Source organism: Pleurodeles waltl, chromosome 4_1 (genome assembly GCF_031143425.1).
Source record: "Pleurodeles waltl isolate 20211129_DDA chromosome 4_1, aPleWal1.hap1.20221129, whole genome shotgun sequence".
Classification (NCBI taxonomy): Eukaryota; Metazoa; Chordata; class Amphibia; order Caudata; family Salamandridae; genus Pleurodeles; species Pleurodeles waltl.
In genome coordinates this window covers 745,295,636-745,316,716 of record NC_090442.1, presented here as the reverse complement: position 1 = coordinate 745,316,716, position 21,081 = coordinate 745,295,636, and the positions used below count along the sequence as shown (strand labels likewise).

The window sequence follows — 21,081 nt, the reverse complement described above, 5'->3', positions numbered from 1 at the left end:
GCTTTGTTGTGTCATGCAGGGCTTGGTGTTGGGATGGGTGGTTTGTGTTATTAGTACATTAGTGAGGAGTTGGAGTGATAGGGGAGGGGGTGAGGGTGGGGGTCTGTGATAGCATGCAGGTAGGGTGGGGGATATGATAGTTAGATTTGACTTACCAGAGTCCATTACTCCACCGACTCCTCTGAGGCCCTCAGGATGCATAATGGTCAAGACCTACTCCTCCCATGTTGTTAGTTGTGGGGGAGGAGGTGGGGGTCCGCCGCCAGTCCGCTGTACCGCGATGTTGTGCCTGGAGACCGCATCATTGTTTTGTGGCAGTAATTTGGTTGCAAAACATGAATAGGTTACTGACTCACAAATTGGAGTGGTAATCCATTTACTAATGGAATGGGTTCCCATGGGAAACCTGCCCCTTGGTGACTGTTCAAAGAAAGTTTGTTGAGGAGTAGTCCATGGGATCACTGACAACGCTCGCACAAATGAAAATATGTCAGCTTTTTTCATTGCAGCCTGTGTTCTTTAAAGAGAATGGACTGCATTAAAAAAAGTTTACTTTATTAAAAGGTGATCAAAACATGGCAGCCTCCTATCAAACAGAGCTGCAATTTGCAGCCTACCTTATTAATACCCCTGTTGTAGGACAGATTATGAATCAGAATCTTACAAACTGACATAGGACAGTTCATTAAATTCTTTACTGGTCGCAAAAATACTGGTCACAAATTGCAACCAATTTTTTTGTGATCAATAATAGTATATTTGGCCCTTATTTGTAGGCTGGAAGGGAAGTTACAAAGATTTTGTTTCACTTGGTGTAGAGGCTGAAAGGTGGACCGCACATATGCCTGCCAAATGGCCAAAGATATCAGTGGGCATCACAGTTGATCTTCATTAAGAACTGAATTCATATGCCAGTTATTGAGCCTTCTCTCTGCCCAAGATGGAGCCAATGGGAGAGCCATACTTCTTATATCTATAATATTGAGACAGGCCAAATGCCCAGCATACCTGTTTTATTGGTATATATTGTATATTACTAATTGTTATATTGTAAATATTTTATATGACTGATAACCATATTGTAACTATTTGACAATAACAATAATCATATTTTAACCCCTTCGCTGCCAGGCCTTTCCACCTCCTGTGCCAGACCTTTTTTTGGCTATTTGGGGCAGTTCGCGCTTAGGCCCTCATAACTTTTTGTCCACATAAGCTAGCCAAGCCAAATATGCGTCCTTTTTTTCCAACATGCTAGGGATTCAAGAGGTACTCAGACTTTGTGGGTTCCCCTGAAGGAGGCCAAGAAATTAGCCAAAATACAGTGAAAGGTTCATTTTTTTAAAAACAATGGAAAAAAGGGGCTGCAGAAGAAGGCTTGAGGTTTTTCCCCTGAAAATGGCATCAACAAAGGGTTTGCAGTGCTACAATAACCAGCTTCCCAGCTTTCAGGAACAGGCACACTTGAATCAGAAAACCCAATTTTTCAACACAATTTTGGCATTTTACTGGGACATGCCCCATTTTTACGAATTGTTTGTGCTTTCAGCCTCCTTCCAGTCAGTGACAGAAATGGGCATAAAACCAATGCTGGATCCCAGAAACCTAAACATTTCTGAAAAGTAGACAAAATTCTGAATTCAGCAAGGGGTAATTTGTGTAGACCCTACAAAGGCTTCCTACAGAAAAAAACAACTGAAAAACAAACATATTGAAATTGAGGTTAAAAAAAACAGCAATTGTTCTCTACGTTTTACTCTGTAACTTTTTCCTGCAATTTCAGATTTTTGAAAGCAATACATCGTTACGTCTGCTGGACTCTTATGGTTGCGGGGATATATAGGGCTTGTAGGTTCATCAATAACCCTAGGTACCCAGAGCCAATAAGTGGGCTGCACCCTGCAGTGGGTTTTCATTCTATACCGGGTATACAGCAATTCATTTGCTGAAATATAAAGAGTGAAAAATAGCTAGCTATCAAGAAAACCTTTGTATTTCCAAAATGGGCACAAGATAAGGTGTTGAGGAGCAGTGGTTATTTGCACATCACTGAATTCCGGGGTGCCCATACTAGCATGTGAATTGCAGGGCATTTCTCAAATAGACGTCTTTTTTACACACTCTTTTATATTTGGAAAAAATGTAGAGAAAGGCAAGGGCAATACTACTTGTTTTGCTATTCTATGTTCCCCAAGTCTCCCAATAAAAATTATACCTCACGTGTGTGGGTAGGCCTAGCACCCGCAACAGGAAATGCCCCAAAACACAACGTGGACACATCCCATTTTTTGAGAGAAAACAGAGGTGTTTTTTGCAAAGTGCCTACCTGTAGATTTTGGCCTCTAGCTCAGCCGGCACCTAGGGAAATCTACCAAACCTGTGCATTTTTGAAAGCTAGAGACCTAGGGGAATCCAAGATGGGGTGATTTGTGGGGCTCTGACCAGGTTCTGTTACCCAGAATCCTTTGCAAACCTCAAAATTTGGTTACAAAAGCACGTTTTCCTTTCGGTGACAGAAAGTTCTGGAATCTGAGAGGAGCCACAAATTTCCTTCCACCCAGCGTTCTCCCAAGTCCCCCGATAAAAATGATACCTCACTTGTGTGGGTAGGCCTAGCGCCCACGAAAGGAAACGGCCAAAAACACAACGTGGACACATCACATTTTTTCACAGAAAACAGAGGTGTTTTTTACAAAGTGCCTACCTGTGGATTTTGGCCTCTAGCTCAGCCAGCCCCGGGGGGCAGAAATGGCCCAAAATAAATTTGCTCCCTCCTACCCCCACAAGCCCCTCCGGGAGCGACCCTTGCCTACGGGGTCGCTCCCCTTGCGTGACATTGGCGAAAAAAAAACAATCCCCGGTGCCTAGTGGTTTCTGCCCCCCTTGACCCAAAATCGGCTGATCTGCCCCCAAGGGGGGCAGAAATGGTCTAAATACAATTTGCCCCCCAGGGGGCGACCCTTGCCTAATGGGCCGCTCCCCATCTCAAAAAATAAATAAAAAATAACACAAAAGAAAAAAATTAGCCCTGGCGCCTAGAGGTTTCTGCCCACCCAGGGGCAGATCGGCCTAATAACAATAGGCCGATCTGACCCCAGGGGGGGCAAAAATGGCATAAAATAAATGTGACCCCCCCCCCCAAACCACCTCGGGAGCGACCCTTGCCTACGGGATTGCTCCCCTTGCGTGACATTGGCGCAAAAACAAAAAATCCCCGTTGCCTAGTGGTTTGATTGACCTAAAATCGGCCGATCTGCCCCCAAAGGCGGCAGAAATGGCCTAAATACAATTTGCCCCTCCAGGGGAGCGACCCTTGCCTAAGGGGTCGCTCACCATCTGTAAAACAACAACAAAAAATCCCCAGTGCCTAGTGGTTTCTGCCCCCAGATCGGCCTAATTAAAATAGGCTGATCTGCCCCCCAGGGGGGCAGAAATGGCCTAAAATAAATGTGCCCCCCAGGGGAACAACCCTTGCCCAAGGGGTCGTTCCCCTTGCGTGAAATTCACGAAGAAAAAAAAACTCCCTGGTGTCTAGTGGTTTCTGTCCCCCTTGGGGGCAGATCGGCATCATAAAAATAGGCCAATCTGCCCCCAAGGGGGGCAGAAATGGCCTAAATGTAATTTGCCCTCTAGAAGAGCAACCCTTGCCTAAGGGGTCGCTCCCCACCTCTAAAAGAAAAAACAAAACAAAACAAAACAAAAAAAGATCCCTGGTGCCTAGAGGTTTCTGCCCCCGGGGGGGCCAGAAAAGGCCTTAAAAAAAATGCCCCCCCTGGGAGCGACCCTTGCCCAAGGGGTCGCTCCCCTTGCGTGAAATTTGCAAAAAAATAAATAAATAACTCCCTGGTGTCTAGAGGTTTCTGTCCCCCTTGGGGGCAGATTGGCCTCATAAAAATAGGCCAATCTGCCCCCAAGGGGGGTCAGAATTGGCCTAAATATAATTTGCCCCCTAGGGGAGCGACCCTTGCCTAAGAGGTCGCTCCCCACCTCTAAAAACAAAAACAAAACAAAAACAAACAAAAAAACAAAAAAAAGATCCCTGGTGCCTAGGGGTTTCTGCCCCACCTGGGGGCAGAAAAGGCCTTCCAAAAAAAATGCCCCCCCCCCGGGAGCGACCCTTGCCCAAGGGGTCACTCCCCTCATGCCAGTTTCACTTTGAAAAGAAATCCCTGGTGTCTAGTGGGCTTTTCAAAAGCCCGATTGCTTTAGAATCCGGCTTTTGAAACGCTGAGAGAGACTTCAAAGGGAAGGAAATACATGAGCAATAAATAACTTTCGCCATTAACACCACTATGTAACTAAACAAGCCTCATCACCATTCTCACATCATAATGTTTCCAATAGGCAGAGTTTCAGTGGTACTCCATAGTTCTCAGACATTATCCCAAGAAGGTATTCATGTCAAGTGGAGATGAGTGGGCCACACATTCATGTCATCACGTTTGGATAATAATCTTCAGTTATAAGTGTGGTAAATTCTCCCATACTGCATCCTTAAAAACGTGTCCGGCAATTAGAAAAGTGTAGGACCTGTAGGAAATCTGGCCATTTCACAAGGGTTTGCAGAGACCCTAAGGAGTTTAGCAGAGGTGTTAAAAGGACATTAACTGTTCTGAGGTTGAAAAACCTATGAGGGATAATGTGTATGTCAAAGGTCAAGGTTATGTTTTACCAGTGAGAGGGTGTGCTTTGAAATATAATGATGTACCTCTTAGATGTCCTTCTATATGTCCCTATATGTCAAATTTATATATTAGGTGGATAGCTTAATTTGATGGCGGATTCAGAGTCATCCTAAACTACCAATACTATAGAAATAATTCTAGAGAAATTTGGAGACATTATAGGGTTGAGGCATCTTAAAACGTCTTACATCATTTGTGAGGCATTTGATGGACACACTAATGATATGGCGAGATTTGAAACCGTAGAGATGACTTTTAAGGATAGAAAAGGCAATATTAAGTTGTGTGTCACTGAGAGAGGTGTTGATGTTTCAGGATTGAGAGGTCAGTGGACATTGGGAATTATATTGAACCACAGAGCTGACAAACAAATGCTACTGGTTAAGGACAAGGATGGATGAGGATTTACAGATTGAATAAATGTTCCCAAATGTTTCCCAAAGATTTTAATGACACGTTTGGTAAGAATAAGAAATGTGTACACATGATCAGGCTCAAACAAGGTTCATTTCCAGTAAGTCAATAATTGGGAAGGGTCCTTGTAAGTGTGAAAACTAATCTGCAAGATAAGTTAGGAAAACTCATGAAGGGTGTTATTATTTAAGATGTAGGTTCTTTTAAATTGGTATTGCCTATTTTTTTAGCCAAAAAGGGTTCCACAGTGTAAGACTTTGAGTCATTTTGAGGTTTCTCAAAGCTTACTAAGAACTAAAGAGCTACTTTCCTTACTTAAAGTGGCTGATTGCTTTTCCACAGCAGCGTTAGGGTTAATTGAATTATGTTCTGAATCTAGGCCTTCTTATTTCACATTTTGTCCTTTTTTTTGTAGAAATATATGGTGTATGGGCTGGCCTCAGCTATGTCTGCTTTTTCAGAGGGCTATGTATTATATGTTTAAGGACATTCAAAGAACAAGATGAATACTTTAGACATATTTGTAAGGTGTGCTTAAAGGCACAAGAGAATAGCCTCACACTTGAGAAAGAAAAATGTAGAGAGTGTTGCAAGTATGTTTATTACTTTGGGAACAGTATTTCAAATTATGGTATTATTCTAAAAAAAAAAGTCATTGGTGGTAGCTCTTCTAAAAGCGCCTTCTCCTGATTCTAAGGAAACAAAGTTTATCTTTTGCACACATGAGTTAAAATTGAGCCTTTAAGGGATAGTATTAGAAAGGGGGGTACATTTATGTGGGCAAAAGAACAACAAGAGGCATTTAAGAGAATTAAAGGACAGATAAGCATTACACTCAATTTGAAACCATGTTGCATTGGTAGAAAATGCATTAAAACGGTTGAGGTTAACAAGTATGGGCTAGGGGCAGTATTATTCCAATGTGTAGGGTGTGAAGAATGGAACATTGCATTTTGCATCCCATATGTTAAATGCTACTGAACGGAAGCATGCAGTCATGTAGAATAAAGTTTTGTAGCCACTAAATGAGACTTAATACCCAGGAGGTAGGAAGGGAGCCATTGCAAGATTAAGTTCAAGATTGGAGGAATATAATTTAAGTGGCATGCATGCACCAGAATTTAGTTTTTTACAGTTGATTGCTTCTCTAGTGTTCTCTTATACCTGAGGTCACTAGGTTTGAGGCTGACAACTATAAAATAGATGTGGACAGTGTGAGTGAGGTAGTGAGAGGACAGTTTGGTGAATTGAAGGGCGAAGAGTGGAACTATGCATATGTAAAGATATTATTTTGAAAACTGTGATTGAGCATGTGAAAGAAGGATTGCCAGAGAGAGGAGCTGTCATGTTTTCATTGTATTGCAGATCAGTTGGAAGTGTAGGGCAATTTCCTTTTTAAAAACGGAAAGTGTGTACTTACTGATGCTATTCATTGTCCTATTTAAAGTTGTGCCCTCCATGAATAAACTACTGAGGGAGTTCTTTTGGTGGCCAGAAGTAGATAGGAAGGAGGGAGAATTAATGGGAGAATGTGAAGAATGTGCTGACAGTGATGAGGCAATAGAGGTGGGTAGCCCTCCATTGTCCCCTGTTTCATGGTTACAGAATGCATGACAGAAAGTTTGTTTGATATTTCTGGATCTTTTGGACAGCTTCCCCAGGAAAGCAAGTTTGCCTTGGGGGCCACAGATTATCATTCCAAATGGCCTGAAATCAAATTTGTAAGTCAAGCTGCTACTGATGCTGCTAATTAATTTTGTTAAGGGATTATTTTCAGGGAAGGGTGATTCTGAAAATCTGGTCATGGATTACAGAGTTTAATTGTTGTCTAGCCATTTAAAAGAATTTCTTGGTGGTTGTGGTATTAAACATGTAATAACTTCTTTAAATAACTCCCAGTCAAATGGCCAAGTTAGACTATTCCAACACATTATTAAGGACAGTTTTGTGTGGGCTCTTTGGAACGACTTGAACTGTAAAGAGCATTTGAAAGAAAAAGTTAGAAATTGAGTTACTGGTTGACTGGTTGTGAGCCCTGGTCAAGTAGCAACCACAATCCTAGTCAAGATAAGGCACAAGCAAACCCTAAATTAACTTGTACTCATCCCCCTTGTAGCTTGGCACAGAGCAGTCAGACGTAACTTAGAGGTAATGTTTAAAGTATTTTTGCAACACTTCAAACAGTAAACAGTGAAAACACCACACAAAGAGATCCCACATAGGTTAGAAAATAGAGCAGACTTTAATGAATAAGAGAACTAGAATTATGACATTTTAAAGGATATACTGTAAAACAGAACCTAAATGCATAAAGCACCAACTGCAGCTATATGGTCACGCTGGACCGGGTCAACATAAAAAATGTGGGCCAACCGCAATGTAATGTAATACGGGTCAGAGACAGTCCCAGATTCATACAGCTGAAGTTTTACCTTCTCAAGTTTTGTGCCAAGAGACCAGTATCACGTGGTGCGAAGAGCAGGCAGGGCATCATGTATGGGCAGGCAGGAGCTTTGGGTTGGGAGTCCCCCACGGGCTGTTGATGCTGTTGCGCTGGACTTCAGTGTGACCGTTGTGGTCTCAGTGTGAACAGGCCCGCATGCAGTTGTGAAAAGCCCAAAAGCTTGATTTAAGAGTCTTTGGAGTCACACCAAGGGTCCAGCATCTGAGTGGTACCACTTGGGTGTCAGAAACTCACTGTAGCTGGCTCCAGGAGCTGGATGGGGTGTCTTTTATGTCACTGAGGCTCAGATCAGGAGGCTAGCAGACTAGCCCTTTGAGTCACTCTAGGGTTCTGGGTTCTAGATGAAGTTGCAGGTCCAGTTCTTTGTGTTCCCCTGGCAGGAGGGTAGCAAGCAGCAAGTCAGCCCAGCAGAACAGCAGTTCCTTTAGGGCAGCACTCGAACAGAGTGGCTGTCCTTGTAGCAGCCCAGCAGTCCATCTTCCTAGCTAAGTGCCCACAGGGCTAGAGGTGTACTGAAGAGTTGGTGTCTGAAGTCCTTCTTTTACACACAGTTTTGTCTTTGAAATGAGGAGAAACTTCTAGAGGTATGCATTTGAAGTACACAGATGCCCTGTCTACCTAGCCCTGGCTCCAGACTAACTACAGGGGTATGCAGAGCTTTGTATGGAGAGAGAACAAGGGATATTTAAGTTTGAGGTACAACCAGCGCTGCAGCCCCACTAGTAGCTTTGAATTTGCAGACCCTAGGTACATGTAATGCCACTTTACTCAGAACTTGTAAGTAAATTAATTATGACAACTAGGTATAAGCCCATGCTAACATTTTTATAGGACAGAGCACAGGCACTTTAGTACTAGTTGGCAGTAGTAAAGTGCACAGAGTCCTAAAGCCAACAGAAACAAAGTCAGCAAAAGCAGGAGGTCTGGAGGTTAGGCACAAACCATGCCAAGCATGTCAGTTCTAACAAAAAGTATGACCGTATCGCCAAACTCCTCACATCACCACTGAAATCAGGCCATTCAAGCTATTTAATGGTAGAGAAAATGGTAGAGAACCCGCTTCCAATATATATCCATGGCAGTTTAAGAAAATATGTGCTCTTTGATAGTTGAGAAGGTGTATTTGCGTAAGGCATTTGCTAGCTGTTAGACTTGGCATCCTTAGGGTGGTCTTCCCCCAACTTTTTGCCTGCCTCCCTCCTTTTTTCTGATCTCATTTCTGCTGTTTTTAGGACCCTGCACACTTTATCACTGCTGACCAGTGCTAAAGTGTTTGTGCTCTCGCCCTTAAACATGGTAATACAGGCTCACACCCAATTGGTATATTTAATTTACCTATAAGTCCCTAGTAAGTTGCACTACATGTGTCCAGGGCCTCTAAATTAAATGCTACTATTGGGCCTGCAGCTCCGATTGTGCCACCCCAATAAGTAGCCCCTTAGCCGTGTCTTGGGTCTGCCACTTGGTATTTAAAACTACTTGCCAATGCCCCTTTTCTTACACATGTCACCCCTAAGGTAGGCCCTATGTACCCCATAGGGCAGGGTGCTGTGTAAGTAAAGGGCAGGCTTTGAAGTTATGTACTTATAAGTTTTACATGTCCTGATAGTGAAAACCCCCACAAAGTCATTTTTCACTACTATGGAGCCTGCTCTTCTCCTAGGCCAGCATTAGAAATTCCCTTGTGTGCTTTTAAGTGGTTATTTCTAATCTGAGAGGAATAGTCTTGTCATGTTTGGTATGGTTCGAATGGTAGTGAGAAATCAAACTTACTGATGAAGGTGGATTCTACACTACTATTCCAGATATGCTACTTTTAGAAAGTAAGCATTTCCCTGAACTTACTGCTATTTGTGCCTTACAGCCTGTCTCCAGTCCACGTCTGGTTGTGCTGGTTGGCGGCTCCCCATGTGCATTCCACTCAGACAGTCATAAACACAGGACACTCAGCTGCATCTACATTATTCTGCATACTGGGGAATCTTCCTGAGCAGGAAAGGTGGAGGAGCTCTCCCTTACACTTCAAAGGCCAGTGGCCTCTCCTAACAGAGAGGGGACTGATAACCGCCCACAGGGTCCCTGGCAGACAGGGCTGGGTTGAAATGAGAATGTATGCACTTCAAAACTACTCTTTGACGTTTCCTTCACTTCGAAGGCACTTTTGGATATACATACTGGGCCTATGACCCCACCAAATCAGACACTTCTGGACCTACAACGGGACTCTGTCAAAGGGACTGTCAGGCTGCCCAAAGGACTATTCTGAACTGCTTTGCTGGAAGGACCTCTGGCCTGCTTGTTGCCATGCTGCTCCCTGACACTGCATCAGAAAATCGATGCAATACCTGCAAAGTTCATTGCAAAGCCTGCCAGATCGATGCAGAGCCTGTGTTGCGTCCAAAAAAACACTGCATCGCATGCCAGATCAGCATACTACCTGTTGCCTCTTCTCAATGCAATATGGATTTTCCACGCGTCATCCCGGGGCCTCAAAATATCCCTGCATTGCAGTGAGGAACCAAGGCCGGTCTCCTGGAAACCAACGCATCGCCTTACAGTGTGGAATGAAACAATGTATCTTTTTTCCTGCACTGAAAAAAACAACACATCGCTTTACTTTTCAACACAACTCCTTCTCTGTGGCCGCTCCGCAGTGTTATTTTTGACGCATACCAGGTACTGTGTGCTGAAAGGATACAACCACTGATTCTTAAGGACTCATCTAAACCTTTATAAATTGATATCTTGCATTGTGCATATTGGATTTTTGTCGTTTTTGTCTTATTTTATTCAGATAAATATTATATATTTCCCTAAACTGGTGTTGAGTACTTTTTGTGGTGTTTTCACTGTGTTATTTTGCGGGTTACTGCACAAATACTTTACACATTGCCTTTGAAGTTAAGCCTGTCTGCTCTATGCCAAGCTACCGGAGGGTGAGCACAGGACAATTTAGGTTGCGTTGGTACTTACCCTGACTAGGATTGTGGTCCCTACTTAGAAGAGGTGCATAGCCCTGCCAACCAGAGACCCAATGTCTAACACTAACCATGGCTAGAATGTACAAAATAAAGTTAAGTGTTGGCTTGCACCAACAAGAGGGTGTATACAAGGAAAATGATATGGACTTATTTAAAGCCAGGGTCAGTACATAAAGGTTAGTTGAAATTCGGGAACCCTATTAAGGTCGTTAATACCTATAAAACAGAGTAATGGAAGATGGCAATAATTGGAACTTGAGGATGGTGTGGAAGACGTGCATGCATAGATTCAGTTTCTTGTGGCATGTCAAGCTGTACTGGTGCATTTGTAAGACTACAGATAGCTGTGTTTTCTCTGGTTAGTGGAAAAGCAAATTGTACTCCAGATAAAATGATGACAGATGATGAGTTTTACAAGGATGGCATGCAAGATTCTAGCATGTTACCTATTCATAGTCTGATGCTTAGAATTATACAGTAGCTTCTTGAGTTAAATTGGAGCATGGAGGAAAGAATCCATACTAGATAAGTGAGATTGAAAGACTTTGTATAGTTAAATCAAACTAAACTCTTGCTCTATGATGTGTAATCTTGCATTAGTTGTGTTTGTTGTCAAAAGAAAAGAATGTGCTATGTGGGTACTTATTTTATAATGCTATTGTCATATTGTAAAGTAACTTTTTTTAACGCAGGCCATTTCCGTTTAAGAGAACGGACCGCATTAGGAAAAGTTTATTTTACTCAAAGTTGATCGTAGACATTGGGGTTTATCTGACCCTATCAGGCCACCATCCCTATGAAAGCTACCAATTGAACTGAGCTGCAATTTTCATCCTCCCTCATTACTATTCATGAGGTAGGTTAGTTTACAAGTCAGAATTTTACAAACTGACCTATAAGTATATAGGTCAGTTCACAAAATTCTTTGCTGATTGCAAAAATACTTGTCATAAATTGCGACCATTTTTTTGCAGCCAGTGATAGTATGTTCTTCCCATATATAGGCTGGAAAGAGAATTATCAATATTGTTTCACCAAGTACAGATGTTGAAAATCTATATAGAAACATTGTGGTCCAGCCAAAATCTGCCAGCCATATGACCATAGACATCAGTGGGCATCACAGTTGATGTTCATTAAAAACTGGATTCATATTCCAGGTCACTGAGCCTTCTCTCTGCCCAACATAGAGCCAATGGGTGAGGCATCATGTCTATATCTACAGTATGGAGTAAGGCCAATGACTATCATACCTGTTAAATTGGTATTTATAGTATATTACTAATTGTTATATTGTGACTAATTTATATTGCTATTAGTTATATTGTAAATATGTGATATTACTAATAATCATACAGTAAAATGTTTGGTTATTATATCATGGATGTTCTGTACTTCTTTGATATCTATGTTGGAATAGTCTTCTCAAGATGCAAGTTTGAAATGGCTCAAGATTCTTGCAAGTTAGGTTGTGCTTTGTCAGAGATTTCCAAAAGGTCAGTTGACTATTCTTCCAGAGATGAGGCTTTTGCACGACCTGTGACTCTTCACTTTAGAATAATTTTAATCATTCATCAAGTGACTGCATTATTTTAACTTAACTTGGGTCTTTACTGTCTTTTCATACTATTTACAGAACATCTTTGGAGCTACTTCAAGTATCCTCTCAGCCTCTTCAAGTTACCCAATACTTAAATGGAGTTATTGGTGTTAACACACTACCTCTGTGAACATACCACCTTAAAATAAAAAGAAACACAGGAAACCTTAAAACTAAGGGCCTCATTTACAAGAATCTGGCATGCCATTGATGCAGATTTCTTGTGCTTCCCACACATCCCATAACAACCCCATGGATGTGCTGTATATACAATACAGAGCTACATGGTGCACGTTTTCACAGATGCATCAGAAATTCTGATGCATCTGTTGGCGCTAAACTCATGCTTTGCTGGAGTTGCATCGTTAAACTGACACAACTCCAGCAATGTGAGGAGTCTCCCATAGGAAAAAACCCTGCATCAATTTTATGCCTGCTATAACAGATGGCAAAATGTTGATGTAGTGAAGTCGCAAAATGACACAGCGAAATGTTGTTGATTTCACTGTGTCAGTTAGGAATGGCTTTTCCTATGGGAATTCCTACCATGCATACATTATACCTGTCGCAGGTATAATGTGACTCAGGGCTTTACAAACTGATGCATTGGGACCAATGTGTCTGTTTGTAAATATAGAGCAGTGTGATGTACTGCTAGCACCACTGCTGGTGTCAAAAAGTAACGCAGCGGTGGCACAAACAGCTTGTACATGAGTCCCTAAATATTTTCTCACTTCCATTAAGTTGACTTCCATTGATGTCTTGAACCTCGATTATTCACATCCCACGCATGCAAAGCACCAGATCAAGAGGACGGGCATTCTCTTACATCGCGTCTAAAGTGTGGAACGACCTACCACTTAATATCAGAGCCCCTGCTTACTTCTTGTATTCTGCAAGGAGCTGAAAGCCTATTTTTCCAATTAACTAACCTACCATAGGCAAGGCTAGGCACACACACACCTGTTTAGCGCCAGGACAGACTTGCTGGTGATAGTACGCTTTACAAATACACATAACACAACATTATTGAATCTTTACTCGTGTAGTGGAGATATTGTATAAGTCAGGTTGTGCAACCACTAAGCGTTTATAAAAAATCACCTTAACGGCCCCCAGATGGATATCAGAAGCACTTACTCAGCACACGAAGCTCAACCTGTTGAGGCGTGTAGGCATCCCTGTCATGCAGGATATAATGGCAGCTGTAATTCCCAGCATCAGTTTCTCGTACATCTTTCAATAACAGAGACGCGTTTCCTTTGTGAAACTCTTCAGGGAATAGCTGGGTCCTCTCTCTGAACTCCTCTTCCTGATGCCGAGGCTGGTCTCCTCCATGAAAAAAGCTGTGCACAACTGCGTCATTTTCGGAGCGCTGCCAGGTGATAACGAGGTATTCCAATGTGAACTCTCCACTGTATGTCACTTGGCAAGGGAGAAGGACATCTTTGTGTAAGTCCGCTCTTATCACTGAATCACACTGTCCTGACAAAACAACAATAAACATTGAATATATATTTTTTTTTAAATGGCTAATCAAGTTTTCATTCAGTGTGAGCATCTCGTTTGAACGTTGTTAGAATGTCATTTTTTTTCATTCTGTAACAAGTTCATTTGGTCATTATAGCTAGTTGATAATTTCACCTTCGAGTTCATTAATATCTATATACCAGAATATAATTTAGCAAATCTTTAGAATTCTTCACACTGTGAATTACCTTACTGGACTTTTACTTTTTTAACTCCCTAGTGTTTTTACTTTTAGTTTTTTAATTAGTGGCCTTTTTAGTATATTCAGATTAAAACTCTGGCATTAATTGATATTGCACGACTAGGTCAACGGGAAGGAACTGATAAAATGCTTCATATTTTCTACATGGTGTAGTAGTGCCTCTTTGTACATGCACAGTACACCCCCTCATGTCCCTGTATGCAACCTGATGCTGCCTGTTTGTGACTACCTAGTTAATTAATGTGTACAAAGTAGCCTACTAGCAATGTTGGATTTATTTTTTTGATTTCAAAAGTAGTCATTTATATACAATCTGCAAAATGCAACTATTTGCATGCGTGACGGCAGTTTTATGATGATAACTGTGCTGTGTGATATAAATATATTGCCTCTCTAGTTTTACAGAACTGGATTCTGGGTAAAATAAACTCTTGAAAAAGGTTGAATCACGTTTTTGAATGCAGAATAAAGTGTTCTAGTGACCGACAGAGCTTTCCTTGCATTGAAAGGAAAGCGAGCGTTTCACATGATGGCTGGTGTCTGAATCATCAGAGCTCATACAAACATGTGTTGTTTGCAAGTAACACTGTTAATCAGGTAGTGCTTGAAGAAGACCCGTTATATACACTCTTTAGATGCAAACCAATTCATGTAGCAAACACTGTCAAAGCCAATAGGGCTTGCATTTTTACTTATAATCCAGAACTACTGGTTTTCCAGCTAAGAAAAATGGGAAGCAGCACCAGCCCTTAGGGCAGGAAGCTCAATGAATAAGCAAACATTACCTGTCAGCCATGAAAGCACATCAACTCAGGCTTTTATTCTCCCAAGGTAATAGTGAACAATTACATTAATTAACAGTAATACTTTTTATTTTCAGCACTGAGAACTAGTAAAGGTGGGAGGCATTACAAAGTAGTAGTGATTATCTGAATAAATGGCGCAGAAGCTGCAGCATTTATCGGGATAAATGGTACCGAAATGTGTCATGTAACACAACATCTCGATAATCAGGTACATCTGTCCCAGTTCACATAATATTAAAATAAATAGCAAAACACCTGCTTTTTCACAACAAGAAATCATCTTTGTGAACAGTCCGGCGTATGAAGAATTTCACATGCAAACTAAATAAAAATGGTGTGTTATTTTGCACGACACCTTCATAACTAATTTTAAATCTGCACTGTTTAATGGGGCATGCAAATAGATTGTGTTCTAACTTTTTTGTTTTATTTTTAGTTTACCGTATTTATCGGCGTATAACACGCACTTTTTCTCCCTGAAAATAGGGGGCAAATGATGTGTGCGTGTTATACGCCGATAAAATGTAATGGGTTTTTTTTCTGAAATTTCCTCTTAAAATGAGGTGCGTGTTATACGCCGGTGCGTGTTATACGCCGATAAATACGGTAATAATTTATCTTGAAATAATACAAGATTAATACAATTTACAGTGAAGAGCATTAATTAAAAAATGAACACATGATTAATAAAGTAAAGATTTTCTTAGAGACTAGCAAAGAATTACAAAAAGGAAAAGGTGTTTTTTCCCAAAGGTACCCAGTGATTGTGGATTCCCTGGAGCAGACTGAAAAAATAGCCAAGATATTGCAACATTTTGAGCTTTTGGGGAAAATTAGGAAAAAAGTGATCTGCATAAAAGTGTTTTTTTTTCTTCATAAAAATGGCATCAATGAACTGTTTGATGTGCTAAAGTCACCATCTTCCCAGATTTAAGGAACATGCAGAGTTGAGTCAAAAAAACTATTTTTTTACCACAGTTTTGGAATTTGTGTGCTTTTGTCGTACTTCTAGTTTGTGGTGGAAGCAAGTGTGAAACCCATTGGTGGTACAGGAAAGCTATAATTTTCTGAAATGTAGACAAAATTCTGAATTCAGCAAGGGGTCATGTGTGTAGATTCCTTAAGGTTTTCTCAAAAAAACTAACTGTTGAAATGAAGAAATATTGAAAACGAATAGGAAAAAACAGCTATTTTTGACAATGTTGTCACCCACAACTTTTTGTCACAATGGCCGATTTACAAAAGCAATGTACCAGTATGTTTGCTAGACCCATTTGATTGTTGGGGTATATGGGGTTTGAAGGTTCGCCAAGAACCCAAGGTACACAGAGTTAGTAACTGAGCTGCACTGTACAATGGTTTTTCACTGTCTTCTGAGTATAGGTAAATTCATATGGTTAAATATGTGGAGTGAAAAATAGGTATCAAGGTATACTATGTATTTCTGAAATGGGCACAAGATATGGAGTTTAGGAGCAGTGGTTATTTATACATCGCTGAATTTGAAGTTACTCGTACAAGCATATGGTTTAAAGGATATGATATAAAGGATATTTTTTCAAATGTCTAATTTCTTGCACGCTGGCTTACATTTGGAAGGCACAAAGGCAGAAAAATCTACTGGTACTATCAAATATCTTACTATGTCCCACATTCTGATAAAAATGGTACCTCACCCATGGCTGTAGTTCTAGTGTCTGTGACAGGAAATGCCCCAAAACGCAACATGGATTCATCATATTTTTCAATTCACAACTGACCTGTTTTTTGCAAAATAGGTAGCTGTGGATTTTGGGTCCTAGCTCAGCTGGCATGTAAAGAAACCTAAACTGGTACATTTTGGAAAACTAGACACCTAGTGGAATCCAGGATGGGCTGACAAGCGTGACACTCACTTTAGTGTGCTGCTGGACACACGGGCATTTCTGTCTGTCTCTAACACATACCCACAGCTACTGCTAAAGGCCTGCCCCAAACTTTCATGGTGGTGGGAAAAACTTGCAGTGCTGTCACATGCCTCCTGCAGTTACAAGATCGGCGAGGCAGACGGACTTACGCGATGACCTGCACAGAAGCTGAGCAGCAGCCCTCTAAGGAACAGTACGCCCACCAATATGTCCCAAGACTTACAAACACAAGGTTTGATCATGTTGGGGAGGAGGCCCAAAGCAGTAATGCCAGTTCATGAGGCAGACCCTGGCCACATACTAATGCCCCTGCAGTTGCCAGCCATACTGACCAGCCAGGCAGTGAGAGATCTGTAGAAGAGGCTGGAGTGCCTCAGTGAACATAGTATGCCCTGAATGCTTGAGATGTGCCGCACAGACACAGAACAAAAAACCCCACTCCTGTAAAGCATGCGTGGGCAAAGTGACTGCATTCACAGCGAGGCAGCCGAAGTGCCAGTGGGAAGGGCCTGCCCTGACTTTTCTATAACCCCGCAGTGACCCAGCCATCTGAAAAGAAATGGGAGAGCATGGCCACCAGCGGTGCAGCAGAATGGAAAGAAGCGCACTGCCGGGCGCGATGACTACCAAGAATTGCTTCACCCTCAGGTGAGCTGAAAATGGATCGCCTGCGCTGGATCCACAAGTGTCATCCCCATGCAGCAAGCTTAGCAGAGCAAGCAGAAAAATACACGGCCTGCAGTGCTAGAGAGGCTGCTGAGGCCTCCCCAGTTGAAGTTAGAGACCCACCTACCAGAATGACTTGTATGCAGCCGCCCTGACTGGGGTTAACATCATAATAAGACAAGCCACCCTGCCACACCTGAAGTACGAGCCTAAACTACCCGTCTGCAGCTTCAGCCCCCGTGCAGCCTGTGATTGCGGAGAAACTGCGGCCGTGGGGATGAAAAGGAAACTCCTGCAACAGCCTGGCTTTGCTGAGAGCTGTGACAGGCCTGCAGAGGAGGGAAAGCAATTGCAGCATCACCCAGCTGCAGCCTAGTGAGATGCACCAACGCTACACACAGCAGCGCACCTCCATTTGAGCAAAGCCAGCGTCCGCGTCACCCAAGAGACTGTTGCTTGAATGTTGGTCTTAGTGCCACCTAATGGCCATTTGTGTTGCCACATGTTAAAAGAACACTGCTCGCAAAGCAACAGCTCCAGCGAAGTAGACACTGTACAGGAGATGTACCTGCAACATCGCACATGGCATGAGTCGGTAGGGCCTCTGGAACTTTTCCGCAAGATGCTACTGCTGACAAACACTGCAGCGCCTGTGAAGAGTAGCATGGCCCTCCGCGTCAGCAAGGTTGCCGCGGCCTGTGTGTGAAGTAACTGTGGTGCCACCTAGTGGCTACTTGTGGCTACTGCAATTGGGTAAAGCACACACTTAGCAATTAAGCAATCCCGTTCAACTGACCTGATACTTGTACCACATAAAAGACACTCCTACATTGTGAAAAGCCCCTGAGCACTCCAAGGCCCTGACAATTCACTAACAAGCTGACTGAAGGCACATGCATGGTGCCAGGAGCCAGTCACACAAGGGCCCAAACCCACACACCTGCTGCACCAAAGGAGCCCGTCCCTATCATGAGGGTGAAAAGGTGCAGACAACTTAAGGAGTGACAGCAGCGATGCAAGTTTGCAGAGAGGTTTCAGAGGGCACCTTAAAAGAGACTGAGCAAGTGGCAATATGAGAGAGGGGAACTGACCGGGTGCCCGCTAGAGAGATGCTGCTGCTGACACCAGGAGCAGCAACACTGGCACCATTCCCTGAAACAAGGCATGCAAGGAGCTGTCTGCCACAAACCACATATGCGTTCAGCACCACATCGGCAGCAGAGCAAGACAATAGGGTCTCGAAGGACAAACCCAGCAAACTCCCCTGCTGGATGCCAGATCATCACTGCCAGAGCAGAGACAATGCAAAGAGGGTGCACAGGCAATGCACCATTGATGGAAAAGCCCATATCAGCCGGCCACCCTTTACCTGATGGACACCCCTGGCCTCTCAATGACAGGCTGAGCCTGCATGAACCGAAGCATGACTAGCACTGCAACTGCGCAACCTGGAGGCACATGCACCACACCTTCAAGTGAAGAAAAAGTGGAAAAGGAGTGACCTTCCATTGCTGCCCCGCAGTTGGGCCAGAGACTGGTCAAAGAGTGTCCTCCCTCACACTCCTAGAAGTACGCCTTTGAAGTACACCGATGCCCTGCCTACCTAGCTCTGGCTCCAGACTAACTACAATGGTATGCAGAGATTTGTATGGAGGGAGAACATGGCCTATTCAAGTGTAAGTGGGGCTGTGCCCAGCTCCCACCTCCCATCCTGCTAGTGATGGCCCCTCCAGTCACATCTTAGCTCACATTCTGTGTGGCTGGTTAGAAGGAATACACAAAGTCCAACTGTCACCAACACCCAATCATGTGACCCAGAGACAGGCTGCAGGCACCACATGACTAAGGTAAGAAAATGATAAACTTTCTAAAAGTGGCATTTTCAGATTTGCAATCTAAAATTCATATGTACCATAAATTAGGTTCTTAAATTAGGATTCCAGAAACACCAAACATGAACTGATTGCCGCTTCCCATTTGGAGATTGCACTTAAAAATGTAATAAGGTAATTCAGTTGTTATCCAATGGGAGAGGGAGCCCTTGCAGTAGTCAAAAACAAATTTGAGAGTTTTTCACTATCTGGACATGTAAACTAAAAGGTACATGTCCTTTGTTTTAAATACTTTGCACCCTGCTTTCCGGGCTGCATATGGCCTACCCTAGGGGTTACCTACATGTATTAAAAAGGAATGTTTGGTCCTGGCAAGAAGTTTATTTTTGCCAAGTCGAAATAGCAGTTGAAATTGAACACACAGGCTCTGAGACATGTTTAAAGGGCTATTTAAGTTTGAGGTACAATCAGCGCTGCAGACCCACTAGTAGCTTTGAATTTGCAGACCCTAGGCACATGTAATTCCACTTTACTCAAACCTTGTAAGTAAATGAAATATGACAATTGGGTATGAGCCAATGTTAATATTTTTATAGGACAGAGCACAAGCACTTTAGTACTAGTTAGCAGTGGTAAAGTGCACAGAGTCCTAAAGCCAACAGAAACAAAGTCAGCAAAAGCAGGAGGTCTGGAGACAAAACGTTAGGAGGAAAAAATGCCAAGCATATCAGGTCTAACAAAAAGTATGACTGTATCACCAAACTCCTCACATCACCATTGAAATCAGGCCATTCAAGCTATTTAATGGTAGAGAACCGGCATCCAATATATATCCTTGTCGGTTTAAGGACAAAATGTGCTCTGTGATAGTTGAGAAGGTGTATTTGCATAAGGCATTTGCTAGCTGTTAGACCTGACATCCTTAGGGTGGTCTTCCCCCAACTTTCTGCATGCTTCCCTCCTTTTTTCTGATCTCATTTTTGCGGATTTTAGGACTCTGTACAAATTATCACTGCTGACCAGTGCTAAAGTGTTTGTGCTCTCTCCCTTAAACATGGTAACACAGGCTCATACCTAATTGGCATACTCAATTTACCTATAAGTCCCTAGTACATTGCACTAGATCTGTCCAGGGCCTCTAAACTAAATGCTACTAATGGGACTGTAGCACTGATTGTGCCACCTCAATAGGTAGCCCCTTAACCATGTCTTGGGTCTGCCATTGCCAGGCCCGTGTGTGTAGTTTCACTGCCATATCCACTTGGCATTGAAAACAACTTGCCAGTGCCCCTTGTCTTACAGATGCCACCCCTAAGGTAGGCCCTAGGTAACCCATAGGGCAGGGTGCTGTGTAAGTAAAGGGCAGGCTTATAAGTTATATACTTATATGTTTTACACGACCTGGTATTGAACCCCACCAATGTCATTTTTTACTACTGTGGAGCCTGCTCTTCTACTAGACCAGCATTAGAAATTCCCTTGTATGCTTTCAAGTGGTTATTTCTAATCTGAGAGGAATAGATTTGTCATGTTTGAATGGTAGTGAGAAATCGAACTTACTGATGAAGGTGGATTCTACACTACTATTCCAGAAATGCTACTTTTAGAAAGTAAGCATTTCCCCGCACTTACTGCTATTTGTGCCTTACAGCCTGTCTCCAATCCACGCCTGGTTGTGCTGGTTGACAGCTCCCCTTGTGCATTCCACTCAGACAGTCATAAACACAGGACACTCAGCTGCATCTACATTAATCTGCATATTGAGGAATCTTCCTGAGTAGGAAGGTGTGGAGGGGCTCTCCCTTGCAATTCAAAGGCCAGTGGCCTGTCCTAACACAAAGGGGACTGATAACCCCCCACAGGGCTCCTGGCAGACAGGGCTGGGTTGAAAGGAGAACATATGCACTTCAAAACAATTCTTTGAATTTTCGTCCACTTCAAAGGCACTTTTGGGTATATATATTGGGCCTATGACCCCACCAACTCAGGCACTT

The 21,081-nt window shown here is 42.7% G+C and overlaps 1 protein-coding gene across 1 annotated transcript in view; it reads right to left on the bottom strand.

Moving 5' to 3' along the window:
- Positions 1-21,081, bottom strand: part of LOC138287187 (NACHT, LRR and PYD domains-containing protein 3-like) — a 593,954-nt gene that overhangs the window by 468,196 nt on the left and 104,677 nt on the right. Inside the window, exon 4 of the mRNA XM_069227549.1 lies at positions 13,285-13,629. Coding sequence (XP_069083650.1) covers positions 13,285-13,629 — 345 coding nt within the window. The remainder of the gene's footprint in view (positions 1-13,284; positions 13,630-21,081) is intronic.